This window comes from Anticarsia gemmatalis, chromosome 13 (assembly GCF_050436995.1).
Source record: "Anticarsia gemmatalis isolate Benzon Research Colony breed Stoneville strain chromosome 13, ilAntGemm2 primary, whole genome shotgun sequence".
Lineage (NCBI taxonomy): Eukaryota > Metazoa > Arthropoda > Insecta > Lepidoptera > Erebidae > Anticarsia > Anticarsia gemmatalis.
In genome coordinates, this window is record NC_134757.1 from 8966148 (window position 1) to 8986216 (window position 20069).

Sequence of the window (20069 nt, forward strand, 5' to 3'; positions counted from 1 at the left end):
CTCACGAAACAGAAAACAGCATTGATTGATAGCGCGATCATTTGTATAATAGCACAATCGAATTCGCGGCGAAATAAGAAGAATTGGAAACAGTTATAATCAGCACCCACAAACACAACAATGGACATTACGCAATGCGATAATTTCACCTGAACAAAAGGTTGGACGTAATAAGTGCACACCGTACACAATGAATGCATTCATCATAATTTAACTTCAATGAAAACATGGAGAGCTGTTGCGAATACTCAATTGGATGTGATTGCAAGACTAAATCTACGAATGTATTAAAAACAGATAAAGAGATGAAGTCACGGTTTGAAGTCACTAGTCAGGAATGGAAAGGACAACGATGTAGGTACAGAACCAGTACATCAAGGCCGGATGATGTGATGCCTAGCAATAGAAATGTTTTCATGATGATACATTACTATAAATAATAATCTTTGTTAACTATTGAAATCTACGTAGGCTGCAAGATGTATACATTTAAACCTAATATTTAAAAGAAATTCACTGCATTTAATAATATAGACTGCACTAACAACAAATCATAACTTCAATTAAAAGAAAACAAGAGTAAACATAAGAACACAAACAATTCATTCAAAAAGTACATAACCTAACACGTCAATAGCAAAGAAAATATAACACAATGACGTATCAATCAAACAAAACATACCAACGAAATAAATAAAGTAAACGATTTATAATAACGATGAAAGAAACGAAATAAATAAAAGAACAAAACTTCCACATCGATCAAAGCGGAACAGATACAAACACAGCCTATGTCATTGGCCGTAAGCCTAATCCAATATAGCGTACATTATACAAGATAGCTCCGTTGACGATTCAAGTAACGGTAACCGTATATTTAACAGGTTTCCCAATACGGTGCTCGAGGCGAGCTTCACTTGAAAAGAAGCTCATCAATTCATCAAGTTCTTTAGTATTAAGGTGGATTGACGTTTATACAGTAGACGTGTTTGCTTCTATGCCATAACGAGTTGGGTTTGCGCGTCATCAAACGTTTCTGCTTTATGTGCTTACACGTGTGTATTAACGAAATTTCAATGGCGTTCTACTGTTATATTACACGTTTATTAATTCAGTTTTAACGTCTGTCCAATCTAAATATAAATTTAATAATAACATTTCTTTTGTTCTTTTAAATCTTATTGACTCAAATAACACTCGCTACAAATTTCAAATTGGAGACACAAAATTAATAAACTTCAAAACAATTCTCATTACAATGTCTTTATCTTTTTAATTTACTTCAATTACAAAAGTTTTTATCCAATAAATCTAAAACATGACAACGTCAGTCTCGCACAATAAAAAAAAGCTTGTAAAATGCGTAATTTCATTACTTGGCACGGCATATCTGCCAGACGGTGGACAGACAGAAAAAAATAAAACATTAATTTGACATTTATAAAGTTAAGACATCGTCTGAGAGGGTTCCGGGACAGCCTCCAGCGATGCTCCGATAACTGGTTACCGCAGGGAATAATGGACCTTAAAATTTGTTTACAAAGGTCGGATGTACTTTATACGAGTTACAATAGATTTATCGGATAAGATTTGCCTGTCAAAACAATGTTGACACTGAATAGGTTTCCTTTGCATTTTCTGGTCCGTTAAACACTTTAGATGGATTAATTGAATACATGGATTTAATTGAACACTTCTTTAAATTTATCTAACATCAATATTGTAACCCACTTTGATATTCTAGACATTTCTGAACGCAGTATATTGTGAACACACTCGGAAGACAAGGTCAGTATGGCACCGTTTACGAAAATGAAACAGCATTCCAAAACAACCTGCAGGGAACGCGGCCAAAGATATTACCATATTAATATGTGAGCCATAAATCCTACATCATTTGAATTCATTAACGGTTACTTTTACCGAAAAAGTGTTTATTGGTGAAGAATTTGATAACACAAAGCCTGTAGATAGAAACCTTCCGGCATAGTTTTCTAAAACCGGTCGAGATAATATTACAATGAATGTAAAATGTTTATTAATGAGTGTAACGAGACCAGGCGGCGGTCAATGGCAGCGGCCTTGGCCAACGCTTGAGGCATACCATTCGGTGCTTTACTTTATACACGTGATATTATTTCGTACACACTTAATTTTTGCTATCTTTAGAAGAATTTCAATAACTGCTAATGATTCAGAGACAAAAATTTTATTTAAAAGTATTATGATTTACACTTCATCATTTCAATCATAATACTTTTTTGCATCATTTTAGTTAGCCCCGAACCACAGTACAACTTTAATATTAGATAATAAGTCTCTCGTTTCAACTGAACTCTCACAACATCATTTACTTTAAGATGTTTTACGAATCTATCAAAGCCCTTAATTTACTTCTGCACTAGATATTTATCTTTGCAGTTATTTTATCAATTAATATGTTGTATTAATGGTACATTAATATTAAGCCCATTCAATATCCGGTAAGCAATCGTGCTGCCACTATCGCTAATCAATTACCGTGTTAGATTTATGTGTTTGCGTCCACATCATCTTGCGGTCTCACGTCTATGTATGTTTCTATTATTTTATTAATGACGTTGGCATCAGGTAGCTTTGGAATTACCGTTCACTTTTGAACCGTTTTTATAAAAATTTACTAAAATTTTATAAAAAAAAGAATAGTATTTGATGTAAGATTGATTGCATCGTGCGATAAAATAAAAAAGAGATTTCGGTTGTGTGTATATATTTTCAAATCCTTCCCATCTCTGTGAGAAATATTATTAATATCGGCTCAGTGGTTTAGCCATGAAAGTTATATAACAGACAGGCAGACAGACTTTTGCTTTATCAAAATTACTATGAAAAAGTATGTACTAGAAGACACAAGAAAGCAACAGACACAAGCAGTCAACTTTCGCTGCAAAAGTGAATCTTGTATAGTATAACTAGACCTGAAACAAATATTTGTGAATCATACAAGTTTCATTTCGTATACTACGACACCACTGCGAGTAGCAACAACGCGTCTACTATTCGCTACAATATTCTTCTATATTTTGAAATCAATGTGAACAGTATTTTTCTCATCCTACGCCACAGTTTGACCACTAAAAAGTATTGGATAGTTTATCAGGTGGAATTCCGACAGTTGTTTTCATACATTTACTGTCACCTTCTCTGTCGGCAGGCTATGAGACATTTACCCATAAAGTGTGAAATTGGCCCTCGTATATGTATTAGTATACACGTGTACTGCTGAAATTCTATAAAAATACTCCAAGTTGGCAACCAAAATGTTACAACACATAATAAAGTATACTATAATCATAAATAGCGTGAGTATAGTGTTGCTGTAATAAAAGATTAATGGTCAAAAAACTATAAATGTTCGTATTGCGTATCGATCAAACTGAAAACATCGAATAAATTGCTTTTTTTTATAATATACTCGTGCATTATGCTACAACGCAGACTAGACGTCTAACAGAGCATAGAAACGGGCACAAATATGAATTATAATATTTACTTTCCATGTCTTTTCACAACTTGTTATTGTGATTATGATAATTTTGTACCAAAAAACTTACTAACTACTGAGTAACTAAACATGTTAATTTATTTTTACTATACGTATGATTTCTACTAGTAAACTGCTTTATTTTTTGTTCTTTCATATAAAATACTGTCTCGAGCTATGTAGTTTTCTTCGCAATTTATTCACTTCAATAGTTTTAAAGATAAGTGTCTCGGGACTTCGAAAGACACGTGTATATTTGTAGCAATTTATGTCAATCGGCATCAATGAAAAGCCAACGGCCAAACAGACAATTCAACCAGATTCTTTGACACCAGATTGACCCCAAAACCTTACAAAAGCAAGATACATTTCGAAAATACTTACATAAATGTTGTTTACTACAAACTTTAGTAAAAAGCATAGACGTCTATCGTTACAGTCAGTAATGGAATTGAATTGTTGTGGCATTCAAGAGGTTAAGAGTTTGATGTCACACCTATTATACTGTTACGAATTAAGTTAACTTCATTGTAAAGACGAGTACAGAACGAATCGAAAAATCGAAGACAAATATAAATCTGCAATGCATCTAATAATGATCTTTAAATATTAATATTGTGTTAAAATTGTATTATCAGCTGCAATATCTTCCGGTCATTTTCTGGTAATAATAGTACATCTCAATATAAGCCGCTAAAATGTCTTGTTAAAACACCATCAGTGACCTTATTAATGTTCTAAAACGCGCCTGTATCCGAATAATAAATACTAACATTGAGAATCCTTTTATCCAATGCAAATAGATCGACATCCAACGCATTTCAACTGGGTCATACAACAGGTATTTTAAACAAACCAAGTATTCTTCAAACATTCTAAAAGCACGATACCATATACGGTACGTCGATATAATTCATTCACTCATAAAAATGCTTGACCCAATAAAACTACAGAGTATAAATAGACCTCACATATTTCAAACGTTGCAGCTCGGACACGGAAGCATCTGTACGTATAAGATGCATTTACTCTGCACGAGCCAAAAGTGACCGAGAAATAGAAATATTCAAACACCCGGCTTCATACTTTGTTGATGGATGGGATTACAAACTGAAGTTGCGAATTTGATACCGGTCGAAGATCAAGCAAACAATATTTTTGAAGTCTGTATAGGTTACACCCACATTCTCTTGTATGGCTTTTGTTATACAAACTCTCGTTAGTTTAAGGCTATACAATTGGCGCGTTCGTTGGCGTATATTTATTACTTTCAATAGCTCACAACGAGGACTTCTAAAGATAAAACTATCCCAATACACCGTTACGTAGCCTAAATTCTACAATGCCAGTTTAAAAGCGATTTTTGTACAATACCCTCCACGGACGTTTGAGGGGTTAATACACGTATCGGAATCACTAGAAAAACATATTTATCCGACCCTACTTAAGCGTATTGTCACAATGATAGAGTTGACTCTGGCGAAAAACGGCTCTGTTTACCGATTTTGAGCTTAGGAGTTTAGTTTTGTTTATGCTCACCCAAGACCCTTTTTGAGCCGACTAAAGAGGACCTAGCGTTATATTATACAAATCACCACTCAGTTTCGCGTCGAATTTGCGACTGGCCTATTTTCCACACTCACGACCTCTGTTCGATGTAATGTAAACACCGTGTAAGTTTTTGTGTGAACCTTTTAAGTGACGTAAAACGTGTGAAAAACTGCCAATGTTTTTCGGGGAACGAAAAACATAAACGTGAATGGACCCGCCTTTTTCACTATGTAGAGGAAAAGTAGTGTGCGGTTGACATGTTCGTAGCGTGCTCGCAAACACGTTCACTCTATGCAAATCTTCGTATTCAGCGCTCGATTCGTGTTCGGCATAGTAAATACGCACCTTTACATTTTTAGCCTGACTTACTTCAAAACAATGTTATTTCCAGTTCCATATAGTCGATAAGTTGGTACATGTTTACTATTTGTGAAGCGAGTTCTATCATGAATATGGATATATTCTCGCATATTTATCTAGTAGTAGATTTTTCTGCATGCTATTACTGAAGTGAAATATGAGACGATCTATGATATTTTAAACAAATAAATAAGTACAAAGATAAAAATACATTCTACGCTTTTAAAATTGAGGTCAAATCTTCTAATATATTTAAATTAAAGCAATTAACGTAGACGATGTTATATTTTGTCTTATTATACAAATTTTATGCCGCTGCTACTTTTAATACAAAGTCAAATTTAGAATCAATTTAATATGCTGAATGGAACCTGTACTATATCACAAATTGTCGGTCAGTTTCCTTATAGTGTCGTCACAAGTGGCCACTGTATAAGAACAATACAATATGAATGGTCAGGCGCGCTAACGGTACGCCGAGCGAAGCCGCGGTCAAAGCAAAGATTCTACATATTCAGTCGAGGCCATAACGGTTCAACGTTTCTTTTTGTTATTCGTACACGCGCTCGTATGGTAAATTGCTTTATTTCACGGTCCCATTTCGACAAGCAAACACTCGTTACATTGATATCATATAATATTTAGTTATTTGATTGTATCTGGGTATTTACGGAAATAAGGATTACGATATCCATTGATTGAATTCCAAAAATTATTATCTCTTTATACGATAATGTTGCAATCGAAATAACTTGTATGTTTCTGAGCACCGATGAAATTTAAATGTCAACTACCGATGTCAATAAAATTAAACAATGGCACGACAATACAAGGCTTTTGGAGCTTTAAAATTGCTTGATTGGTTTCATTGTGACAACACTTAATTAACTTCGTAATATACAAACTGTCAAATTAACTTCACAACCGCTGCTTGTATATCAACACACAGATACATTGTGTAAAATTGATACACACGTTGTCCGAATAAAGGATACAATAAAAACGAATAGTCGAGAAAAATACGAGAGAAAAATGATATAAAAAAATGTATTCATTTATACGTTAACGATGAATTCAATTCAATAAAAAGTAGAGGCTGTTATTATAGAATCGACACTCGATCTTAATAATGGGAGTAAATCCCATCGGCTCACAATCTCGGTAGGAGGAAGCGAGTGTCCATTTATCAATTGTAGACATCAGACGAGCACAATAAGACGTGCTTACAGACATTGTGTCTTGAAGAATGACTCGAGTGCCGGGGTCTTACCGGCCGACAGTTGATACGCTTGTAGGAATAAGAATGATCATAACAATACCATACCAATAATACTTCACAATGGAATCGTGTCAAGTAGCCTCATAATCATTTTGAATTCAATTGGGGAAAATACAATATTGCAGGTTTAAATTAAGGGTTTATGTTTAAACAAAATGGACGATGTAATTAATATATTCAATACTTTAAATGTACTTTAACACACTCTGATCAACGATAGTACACAAAATAAAAGAGTAGAAAACCCACCTCATGCAAAAATCTAAAGAAAAGCCTTTCGCATTAAGAAAAGCAAACTAAATCATCATACAATCAAAATTTTACCCATCAAGTTAAATATTAAAATGACAAGACAAAGAAACAAATTAATAATTAACAAATTCTAATTGCTGGGCGGCAATCGTTTGCAAGTACTATGAGAAAATTAAAAAAATGAGGCCGACTTACTGATAGAGTGTTCGAGATGGTTGCGGAACAAATTGAATAGAAGTGACTCATTATTTCTAAACACGATCTTTGACAACATGTGTGGGAACAATAGAGATCGAGACATGATACAAGCCAAAACAATGAATTATAATAGCCCAGACTATTCGGAGAAAGATGATTACGAGGTGTTACCTTTGAACTGGCCCGTGAACCGGTTGTGAATCGAAATATTTGAAAGCGAATGACAAAACGAAAGTTTTAATGATTGGTAAATACATATTTTTGATATTCAAACATGACCTCCAAAAAAATTCAACTATCATGGTCAATCTTTAAAGAGAAATTGGAAATGCCTATTCATTTTTTGGCTTGTATTGCAAATTGAAAAATGATTTTTGCGATAAACCGGTTTAATAATACAAAGTGATGATGCTTTCCAATTTATTTTTGTAAATGTTTGAAGATTAAAATAGTGTTACTAATCATGACATAGCACGCAAATGCATGAGAAAAGTTTCAATTTACAATATATTGTATCAACATAAGCCTTTCACTGAGGAAAAGCAAACCGTCGTTAGCCTTTTCGATTTCAAACAAATAATACATCAAACGTGACATCTGTAGTTTAATATGACAACAAAATTTGTTATTCTAAGATAAGTAAATATACTGTGTTCATTCACTAACAACAGCTAAAACAAATTTCGTGTAAAATATAAATGGGGTAATACGTGCTATCACTAAACTAATATTAAGCAACAACTTATCAAAGCAAATATTTTATGATAATTTGGAAGATATGGCTAATAATTCTGAGTAAACCTTATCATAATGATATCAAAGAAATTAAAAAGATCTTGATATAAATATAACAACAACGTTAGCGCTACTTTTTAATCGCCTTTGTAATTTACTGATAAGAATATAGTAAGAACTTGATTTCGTAAATCATGTTGCTAACTTGATTGAACAAAATAATTAGTTAAAATTAAACCTTTTTTATTACTGATTCATATCAGGTTTTTCAGTTACCGCAATCGTTACACACTTACTACCGAAACAAGGGATACAAAAGTCTTGTTAAAAAATATGAGACCATTATTTATATAATAGTTTACGTATTTAGTACATAAAAAATTGTTTACAGTATAAATGCAATCGCGATTTACGTCTTTGTTTTACTAATTCAACTAAATAGAGTTTTACTAAATAGAGTCTTAACACGTTGCTTTGCATAAGCTTACCTCAGCACGAAACAAAACCAATTTCGCGATGTTAATCTTAAAATCTCGGAATTTTTTCGGTAAATATAAATAGGCAAATCGTAATTCGTTCTTGCTGTCATTCTGTATAATTCGTCGCTTCCGTCCTACACCGTGTAAGCTACACGTCACGCGTAATTTCTTCTCATATCATGTATGTTGTCACATTATTCACACTGAGCAAACATGTAATATAAACGTTGCTTCCTTTATTTCCCTTCTTTCACTGCTTTATTACACAAATGCTTTAATTACGGCAAAAACAAAAGCAGCGTACTGTTATCTCGACATGTCATAACCATGTAACAAAAAGGTAAACGATTTTTTCAATGTTTCTGATGTAATGTAAGTCGATTATGTGACTCTAATGTCCCTGTTCCTCGAACAGTCAATTGTAAAGTAGCTGTATTGTAATGGAACATTCACAGCTGCGGCAATATTTATCTTACAGTACAATAATTTAAACGGAAACAATGATTAGTGCGAGTAGTTGAACCGTACTAAAGGACAGCCTTCCAAAATTTGCTCTGAAATCACAACTCCATATCCTTAATCGGTCAAATTCGGCTTATCTAAGGTCCAAACTGGACACTAATGGGCTTTTAAGGTCAATATTTCAGAGCGCCGGTCGGCGGTTGGGTAGTAACGTTCTCAATAATTGGTCCCAAGTCTCGACGCGCCAAACTCCCGAGTAACATTTGTAACTAAAACGTTTGTTACCAGTTTCGACTGTTAAATTTTAGAACTTCGCATAGTTTAGTTGCAGGTATGTATTAACATTGTATATAATTTCAAATGTATTGACTTGGTTAATTAAATACCGCGCATACTTGGCGCCACATTGTACGCTTCCGTGATTTCAGCGGGGAAAGTAAACCGGGGGGATCTTGTATGTAATATTGATTTTGGGAAAAACGTTGCGTTGCAAAATTTTCCCCTATTATATTAGCACCCTGTGATAAGTTGCAACTGCTGCGGATAAAAACGAGATGGCCTTTTTGTTCAGTTTTGTAGACGTGTTTAAATCTTACAGTAGAATAGATAACATTCCCGAACTGCTTACATGAATAACATTAATAAAACAAAAGAAAAAGATTCTAATACATTTTCCAATTGTTGATTTACTGATCCCAAAACGTCAACGACAGATCATATTTCCTTACAAATCAACATTACAAATACAAGGTAAACTCTTGGGATACACAACACAACATAACAACATACTTTTCTCTATCAAATTATGCAAAATAATATTCTGTATACGAATTCCTAATAAACTGTCATTTCGTAGAAAAGGGACGGGTAATAGGGATACATTTTAATAGTCGTTACAGTCGAAATGTAGTGAGCCTAAAACTCAGGTAGCAAATAAGGTTTTTAGTCAGATACAAGTTTTGACAAAGTTAGGCAGATGGTAATTATGTTTATTTGCATACATTCAGACTGTATCATTTGTTTATACTTTCTGGTATAAAGTTACAAATATTAAATTAGGATCTACACATGGGACACGGAGTATCTGATTGGAGGAGAGCAGATTAACTATGTCCTGTATGATTACTGTTGAAGAAGCATCGTCAGGCTTGAACCAATATGACCGTCTAACAGTCGGGAGAGCCTGACCTATTCCTGGCATGCAGTACAGCATTTTGCTAACGTAAAAAAAAAGATCCTACACTTATGAATGATTATTTCAACAAAACATTCAGTACGATAGCATCGAAATCTTCTCAAAATAATAAAGAGTATTTGACTCTCAATATAGCTTTATCTTTTCAGGTCAATTTAAAGCGATGCGCGAATTTCCATACATTTATAATTTGTTTACATATTTATAATGCATCTCACTCAACAGATAAAATGGCAATAAAGCATTAATTATTATTTTCAGTATAAAATACGCATTAATCGTCGACCAAAAATTTATTTTTGAAAATAAATCTCTTTGCTTCGCAATTTATTAAATAAACACGTACAATTTGTTAAACATTCATTAAATTCCCGTTTATTGATACGATAAGTATTTATAATAATTTAAAACCAGTCGATATCATTTATAATTAAACGATAAAATTATCGTTGGATTGCAGTGCGAATATTATCAAATATGCAATTTCGAAAACGACGTATATCACATCACACAATCGTAGGACTTGTGCCCTTTTACAAATCTCGTAATAAATCATGCTACCTACACTTACCCGTACTATAATCGTAGCTACTGTTATAACGTCATAAGTACCTGTAAACAAAAACAAAATCTCATTAAAACATGATTCTAATTTCAATATAATAATAAAATTATGTACATTTTATTCAGTAAAATATTAGAGGCCCCCACTTAATTTTCGGATGTCGTAATTTTAAGACCATTAAAAAGTTTTATTGATCTGTTAACAAGTCCAAGTCCCATTTATAAATTGATGTAGATACAATCGTAATATTAAAATTGACAGTTGCGTGATCGACCTATTTTTACTAAAAGGATCTATAAATTAAGAATGGAGTTGTGTTAGTTTAAGTTCAGCGTCGTTTATAATCTAGATGTTATTTATTTTTAGATTTATATAAACTTTAATTAATACGGTTCATTTTACAGGAATATAGCATAAAATCTTGCGTTTGACTACTAAATTGCTAAATCAATTTTGTTAAAATAAAGCCATGTTATAATATCCTAGAGTAAGACAGTCTACACAAGCGGAGCTAGGGCCAAAAGCTGTAATAACATAAAGTTTCTTGTTCTATTATCTATTAACCTGAAATCAAAACACCCCAGAAGGTATTGTCTATCGCAAGTCTTAGTACCTAAGTTTAGATACTCGCTCTAACTTTGTGTTAGTCGATAACCTATAGTTTAACAGTTTAACTCTAACAACTTGTTCGAGTAGCGCTCAGCCACTTATTAGACGCAACTCTATTTACCTTGTTAGAAATTTCAAGTGTTTAATAAGATTTCATTAAATAAAGTGGATATCGGCAAGATTGGACGGTAAGACACGATTTCGAAGAATCAATTTTGTGTTGTAACTAAATCTAGCCTAGTGCTCGCCTTTATCTTTTAAAATACCACTTGTATTGCGGGGAATTTTTTCTCAAAACATTACATTATATGCAACACACTTTATTTATTTCGAGTGGAAATCAAACCCACGATCCTCAAGCGCAAGGGTTGCCTGGTAACCACCCTAATTTCAATGAACACACCATAAACACTATCAAAGCTATACCATTGAGTTAAAATTATTATTATGACACAAGAACATTCAGCATCTTTTGGATATTTGAGGCTTTGAAATAACAAATTTTAATCACATTTTTCTTCACATCTTACTAATAAACTGCCTCTTTAGTTCAGACATAACCCTACTTCATACTAACGGCACAGACCCAGAAGTAGGACGGTAAAAGGTTAAAAGCCTCATACACTATCTTTAGCATACTATTTTCAGTGAGTCCCTATAGCAAACATGTCCACAGTTTAGAGCCTCAACTAAATCTATTCCTGGTGCTATTTACTTCAGACCAACAAGGTCCAGTCTTGGAAGGAACGTAACAATAAGTAACAACCCACTACCGGTTAGAAACAGGCTATAAAGGATTGCAATCCATTTACGAGTATGTTCCCGACGGCCAGTTTCGTAGGCCAATGGGAACGTATCAAGGCACACAATAGTCTTGTAACCCAAGTGGTATCACAATATTGTTGGTACGTGTTTCATATCTAGTCTGCTGTTGACATCTTGGCGTCGTTGTCTCAAAATGTAAGCCATATTGAATTTGTGTCACGTTGATTGGGTGAAGTTCGATATTTTTATGTCGCTCCATTACAGTTTTAGCCTAGCAAAATAAGAGCTTTTGTATGCGTTTTTAAACTTTTTTGAAGATTAAAATATGCTTTTGCTACGTTTTTACTTCTTGTAAGATGCGTCTTTTCAACTATCGGAGGTAGTATGACTTGCCTGTTTAGTAAGCTTATAGCGCTCATAATGTTTAAAAATAAAGGAGACTCTTTAAAACTTACGGCTGATGAAAAGATGTAAATAGAAATAGAATATCACTGCATAGACTTTATAATACTGGTGCCAACTCGCTCCAAAACTTTTCAATATGTCTACCCCAAATAGGTCAGGGTTTAGCCCGTTTCGATCAATATTTAATTTATTTATATACCCAATTCTAGTTTAGAGCCTACAACTCATACCGAAATATCCAACATTCGAGTGCTTAACTGAGAGCCGCAAACTATCAAATTGGGTCGAAACCCATCAAATTTTACAGCTTATTTGACCAAAAACATACAACAGTACGTTGACAACTGAAACTAATATGAAAATGGATCCTCTCTAGTCGCAGGTACGTACTAAAATGTTTATGCCACCAAAAACATTCTGTAAAAACCTCAAGTCTCGCCGTAAAAAGTTGTGAGATCGATATAATACCAAGTCGATTAATCTGTTTAGTCTCTACTTAAAGGACCTTCTGTCTTAAGTTATTACGTATGTTATTATCATGCCAATTTAAAAAAAAATACCTTTAAAACAAATAGACCGACCTGGCCATCGCAGTATTTAATTATTAGTATGTATCACACTACACAGCACGACGAGAAGTTAATGCTCCTGAAATGTTAATGGCGAATTTGTGTTTTCTTGCGATGACCAAGTCGATCTAATTGTTTTAAAGGTATTTTTTTTTAAATTGGCATGATAATAACATACGTAATAACTTAAGACAGAAGGTCCTTTAAGTAGAGACTAAACAGATTAATCGACTTGGTATTATATCGATCTCACAACTTTTTACGGCGAGACTTGAGGTTTTTACAGAATGTTTTTGGTGGCATCTCACTTCTTTTTGTAGAGCGAACATAAGTCCAATTTGTATGGAAAAACGTTTTTTTTTTCATAATTCAACATATTTTCCTATGGGAATGTTGTTCAGTTTCATGGGCTAAACACCCTTATCCACCCTATACCCCCTCCCCCGTTATGTCTCATATAGTAGGTACCTATTTACACCTATTTATTTTATTTTCTACTGTAATAATAATTCATTAACTGCAAATGTAACCTTGTAATCTTATACATTTATATGGGATTACAAAGTTATTGTTGCAGTTGGTGTATTTAGAAAACTGGACCGAAATTAGAAAATATTAAAATTTTCCCATGATTAAGACACTAAACCCTATTTGTATTCTAAATTTTAAGCTTCTAAGTCTGCTAGAAGTACCTTAGACTTTTGATGATCGGTGAGTCAGTGAGTCAGTGAATCAGTGAGTGACAAAATTCAAAATTTTAACAAGTTGTCATTCCTAAACTACTGGTTCAAATTAACTGAAATTTTAAATATACCGTGTTTATACAATGACTAATTAGTTGCTGAAAATCCAGGCTTCTTGTTTTATCCACAACGAAATTATAGGGGTGTCAAAATAGCCCGAATTGCTTCGAGAAAAGGATGTTACGGCCGTGCCGCTTTTTTTTTGCTCGACTTGCGGGGGCACTTCCGTGCCCCCAGATATTCAAAGCGTATGTTTGCAAAACACCGCAGTCATATTATGACGCGACAATAAATTCGCTTCCCACAAACATTCCCAAACTGTGTCCATTGTTCTGTCCAACTATGAAATTTAGGAACATTACATACGTAATAATGAACGCTTAAGCTCCAACTTTAGTGTTTTGCATTCTACATACAACGTAATAAATAAAGTTTTGATGAACATTTTTAATACACATAAAATGTCAGAGTAACACGCGTTGGTTGGCAACTATATTAGAAATGTACTCTAGATTTTACGAACTACAAATATTACACAATGAGACTACGGCAAAAGAGAGAATTACTCTGAAGTAACACATTTAAACCTTGAATCTTTCAGTTTATTTCAACCTCCTAAGAAAAAATATACGCACATGCCCGTACACAGTACACACTACACAGTACAGTATTTTTTTAAATAATCCCATTTCTTACTCTTCTTCTACATCAGAGATGTCTACTTTAATTTCAACAATATTCATTAAAAACTTATTTTCGTACAGAGCTTTGTTGTAAGTACAACACGTCCTACTGAAAACACGTGTATATTGTTTATTTTGATGCATGTGCCGAAAAGTCATTGTTTCTTTGTTGTAAAGTTAATGTACGATTTGTTACACGCAATGTGCGCATCAGATGAGAAATAGTTCAAACACGAATCAAGTACAGATATGAGGTAGTCGAGCAAATCCGAAGATTAGTATTACAAATACTTTTTGGACTAGATACATAACTGCAACTTTTTGACTATTACCAATAATTGTAATAGTTTACTTCCCTCATAGGAATACAAAGATTACGATACTAAGCTTAACTAGAAACACACTTTTGACTTTCCGAAGTTAGAATTACGAATTAATGAAAAATTCGTAACGACACAGCCTTTGAAGAGGATGATGCCATCACACACTTGACAACACACGTCTTTTCCGTGGAACATAGTGTTTGTGAAAAAAAAAACATGTACCTATTAATTTTTATCTTTCTCACAACACGTGTATGTAACCACATGGTAAGAAATATTCTTAATTTATGCGTCGAAGAATGAAATTATCGTAAATACCGAGTACAATGGTACGACAACAATTGTAGTAATTGCCTATTGCAATGCGATATGCTCTACATTATCATAGTTATCGCTTGAAACGGAAATGTATGGAGACCTAGCTCCATGTAACTGGTTCTAAATTGTACCCATGGGAGGTGACCAGCTCGCCTGTCGGTAACTTAGACCTTAAGGCCTGAACAATCGATTAAACCTAACAAATTACTAAAGCCTTCGTGAGGAATGATCTCGATACAAGTGACTAACGTACTACAGCGCGCATTTTGTACGCTCTATCAGGAAATGAGAGTTTCAAAAGAAACTCACACAAAAAGCAACTAATCTTCTGCATCATTAACCGAAATGTACCACAAATTCATCCGCCAAACAGACAAATAAAAACTGCAGACTGCCAAATTACCACACACTTTATACGATATGCATCGCTAAAGCGCTATCTTAAGAGAAAACAATGCAAAGACAATCCACAAAGAATTCGTTCCTCATTTTAAAAGCTTAAACATTTTAATTGGATACGAACATCGGCGGAGTAGAAAATTGCACCGATAGTAAAACTAAGATCTGAGATAAGGCGATGAACCTAGCTGGCTTAAACAACCGAGTGTCGGCAACAAGGAAATTGTATCCAATATCATCACGTACACAAAATCACGCTGTTGTTCGTGAAGAAAAAAACAATTGCCGATTGTTTTATGCGGCCCGCACCGAACCATTGCTGTAATAGAAAATTTACGTACCACCACCTTGATAAGAACATTATTGTTGTTGTAAACGCATTGCCAGCACGATAACTTCCAATACGGACGATTTTACTACTTGTTTTGAAATACGCGAAATTATTGCCTATAGTTTTTGATTTGGAAATTGTATTTTTAGTTTTACAGCTAACGCTACGAGATGTAATTTCAAATAAATAAAAATTACATAATATATTATATCCGCTGTGCTTATCAAACAAAGTTTTTAATAATGTCATTTATAATATACTCGGAAACTCTATTATTATAAGCAACGATAAGATAAGACATAAATATAGAAATAAACATTTTTCCTTCACTACAACCTTTATGCTAATAACGATTATATAATCACAAACAATTGAGATTTAATTCATGATTGTTTTTACAATACACTCTTCAATTTGAATAAATGAATCCTGAAACAACAGGATTGCGCAATGGCGTTAAACGAACAGATAGACAATGAAATAAAAACATCACGCAGAGCTACCAAGCGAAAAATTGCTCCAATGTAATACACATTCATCTTATCTCTTAAAGCATTAATAACGGAGCGAGTGTTATGATTGTGTCAATTGTCTGCTATTGCAATAATGATGTCATTCAATTCAATGACCGCAGAACGACTGTACACTTGCACAGGCCGAGTGATACTACAGTATTGTCGGAACAAAAACGTGTGACCATAACAAGAGTAAACGTAAATTGAGATAGGGAAACCTTTCACACGGTTATCAGAGCCCATTGCCTATAATCTCAGAAATGGCAGCATGACGCTTTATTGCCGGGGCCAGAGGCAAAATCGTTAACATCGCAAACAACCTTATGCGACTAAACAGGTACACTTGACCGACGAATGGCCTCTGGTGACACCGCAGTCCACGTCATTACTACACGTGGCCGGTACCACGCAACTACGATCGATGTAACGTAAACGATCGATGCTTAGGTAAAAACACCGATCGTGAATGCATAGACGACGGACTCAGTGACTCATAGTAAAGGGTCGATGAAACCTGTTCGACGCTCGACTCTGTGCAAAGCACTCATTTCTTACTCAGACGACTAATGTTCCGATTATAATCTCGAACTAGTAATGAACGCTCGGACATCCTTTGGTTTTGAAAAGCTATGTTTATGTTAAACCTAGACTGGATATTACGTGTTACGTGCCACGAAGTTGTGGTACACGATATCTACAAATGGCTCTATACCGGTATACAAATTGCTGGTAATCAAATGACAATATTAAAATACTTTCCTCATGCCATAGTATCATTAATGGACTATTATTAGACCAGGTATGGTAATAGTCAGTTAGCTGATGAAGCCTTCAATTAGACAAGACATAAAAGTCTACACATTCCACAAGCATACATAAAGTCTTTATTCTCACGCTTTTTCTTTCCATGTCTCATGATTAATTAATTTGTATTTTTTCCTGTGCCTATAATTGAATGAAGGGAACTAGTCTGTACGTAGGGTTCGTTTATATGCGTCGTGACAAAAATATCAACGCTTACTCAATTACCTTAACGAAACCAGTATTCACAACATCTAAATATAGGATGTGGAAAAATGAAAACGAGTAGTAATTATTTTAATTAAGGTGAAACACGTAACTTCTTCCGTTTTCAATAAACCTTATTGCTAATTGCTATATCACATTTTATGGATAAATAATTAATCACTATAATTAATTATCAATTCTCCTGGTTTTCTAGAACCGCAACTGTTGCGTTGTTAACTACAGAACACGCATTTGAACACTCAAAAACACACACCGTTTAAAACGAACCTTTGAAATCGTTCACTTAAGCATTCATGAGTCGAATTGGAAAATTCTGTGGTATAAATGATTCACGGCAAGTTAAATAGGGGCTAATATACGGGTTGTTCCACAAACCACATGCTTACAATATTACGGACGATGATTACACCGTTTCCTTTACATTTTACGATGCTTTTTACTACGTTGGACCCCTCGTAACGCTAACTAGCATTCCTACCTAATAGGGACCCTTGTTTATCTTCCACCAGTTTTTATACTAGCATCATTTATGTTAGGTTTTTGTGCATCAGTTTCCTGTGTAAGACACGTTTGGGAAAAACTGAATTTTATTTTCATGCATTTTAGAATATGAATTGTACATTTCCATAATGTAGTACACATAAACTTTGTCTGATTAATCGTTTTTATTAGTTTATGTTATATTGTTGTCACAAATGACCCAACTTTGCATGTCCAAACAAAATCTGTGCCGATTCTTAATGTCGTGCCTCTATCCAGAACATTCTTATTACCCACTTGCATCTCACGACTCCTTGCAACCTTCACTTATCCGATACTTCACCGAAGACTGAACCCGTGCTGCCAATTGATATTTCCGTCTGCAATCTACGCTGACGTCTTGAGTTGACTTGACTGATTGGTAATCGTGTACTTGAAGCCAGGTCATGTGGATTTAAACTGGTATAAATATAACAAAGAAATATCTTTCAGCATCATTTGACAGTCAGATTGCTGCTCTCGAATACGATGTTTCGTTTCGTATCTTATGCGTACTTACTAGACGATTCGCAATGCTAGCTAACAGAAGCGCGATTCTGTGTAGTCGGTACTGTTGAGTATCGAAAGTTTGACATTTACAATGTACTGCCAAAATATTTTCTACGACACCCGTCAGAGGCGCTGATCAGATTTTCATACAAAATTTCTTGATGACGGGTCGGTTGTCGGTAGTCGATAGTAGTAGAAAATCGAGCTACAGGTCATCTAATAATTACTGAGAGATAAGCTAATTTATTGAGAGCTAAACTAAAGTACGAACACTTCTAACAGAAGTTGAAACAGTATTGCCTACTGGTCAAATATTTTTCTATAAATGTGGGCTATAAATTTGACTAAATCACAAAGATAGTGGGTTTTTCTTCGCGATTCATGCAACGGCAATATCAAGCTTATTATTTTTAAAGAAGTGCAAATTAAATTTAAACTGAGACTAACTGCAGTCGTAAAACTAAAACGAAACAGATAAAATTTCGTTGTTTTAACTACCGTTATTTATGCATTCAGAGTTCTCTGCAACTCGCTGCAACTGCACTAAGTCGGTTCGTAGTACTTCAAAAGAATTCTTTCGCAAAACTTAATAGTCATCTTTCTACTTTTATGACAAGTTGAACGCTGCAAGTTCCTTTGAAAATGAACTGTTGTATCGTGTGTTATATTTCTTTATGTGTTTATAAAAGTATGGCCGTGATAATACTTCAGTATTAACGTGAATAACTTGCTAAAGTTAGGCGACAAAGTTAGTTTTTAAGCAATTTACGCGTTGAATAGAAATTACGATGAAAGTTGAAAATGAAACAGTTCGCTTTCAGAAGCCTGAAAAATTATGTAGGTCCACAGTACAATTAACTTGTAATTTTTTATCCCGTAAACACTTCTGTTATTTAACTAGATACTAATTCGATAAGGCATAGTTATAAAAATTCTAAAATAGTACAATGACATTATTCTCGTCATTTGAAAAAGTATTCGAACCTATCGATAAAATGAACACGGAGTATTTAAGTAACAGTAGATAACGTTATTGCGAATATTTGAATTTCAATTACCTACCTACGTTCATACATAACTATCTAGTAATTAGTAATGATAACAAAACAACTTTCACTGCGTGAAAACTAAAATTTCAAATTAGAAAATACTTACTTAAAACAACTACAATATAATACATATTAGTGAATCATACGTAAAAATATTAGGTGCGAAATGGAACTGTTCACGATTGCTTACACCACTGTCTGTTAAAAACTGACGACCTAAAACATACTCGTGTAAGTCTAAAATACAAGAAAAAATCACAATATTTCCATTTTTTATCACGTTACGTATGAACTAAATCAATTTTCCGCATTTATTCACGTAGTGCATTTAATTATACGGTTGTAATTATTGCTTATTTCTTTGATACGCCCTTGTCGTCGTATTTATGTGATAACTGTGTATTTATCGCGCACATTCGACACACACCGCCTTCATTATCAACTCATTATGTTAGCACTAAGATCCGTATTTCTTTCGGGAAATCTGTAAACGTCAGAAGGTCCCTAGAAAGCTGCAGAGTACCTACAATAATGTTACGAGAAGATTTTCATGTTGACATATTATTATGTAACGCTTGCAGCTTTCAAGCATGTTTGATTTGAATATTTTTTTGTAGCAAACGTATCTTTAAAAAATATTCAGTCAATTAAGGTTACATTACAACTCCTTCTGCAAAAACATATTAAAAAATCTTGCAAATAT

At 34.0% G+C, this 20069-nt stretch overlaps 1 protein-coding gene across 1 annotated transcript in view; it reads right to left on the reverse strand.

Annotated features, from left to right (window-relative positions):
• Positions 1-20069, reverse strand: part of LOC142977757 (uncharacterized) — a 124778-nt gene that overhangs the window by 95519 nt on the left and 9190 nt on the right. Inside the window, exon 3 of the mRNA XM_076121843.1 lies at positions 10606-10646. Within this exon, the coding sequence (XP_075977958.1) occupies positions 10606-10646 (41 nt within the window). The remainder of the gene's footprint in view (positions 1-10605; positions 10647-20069) is intronic.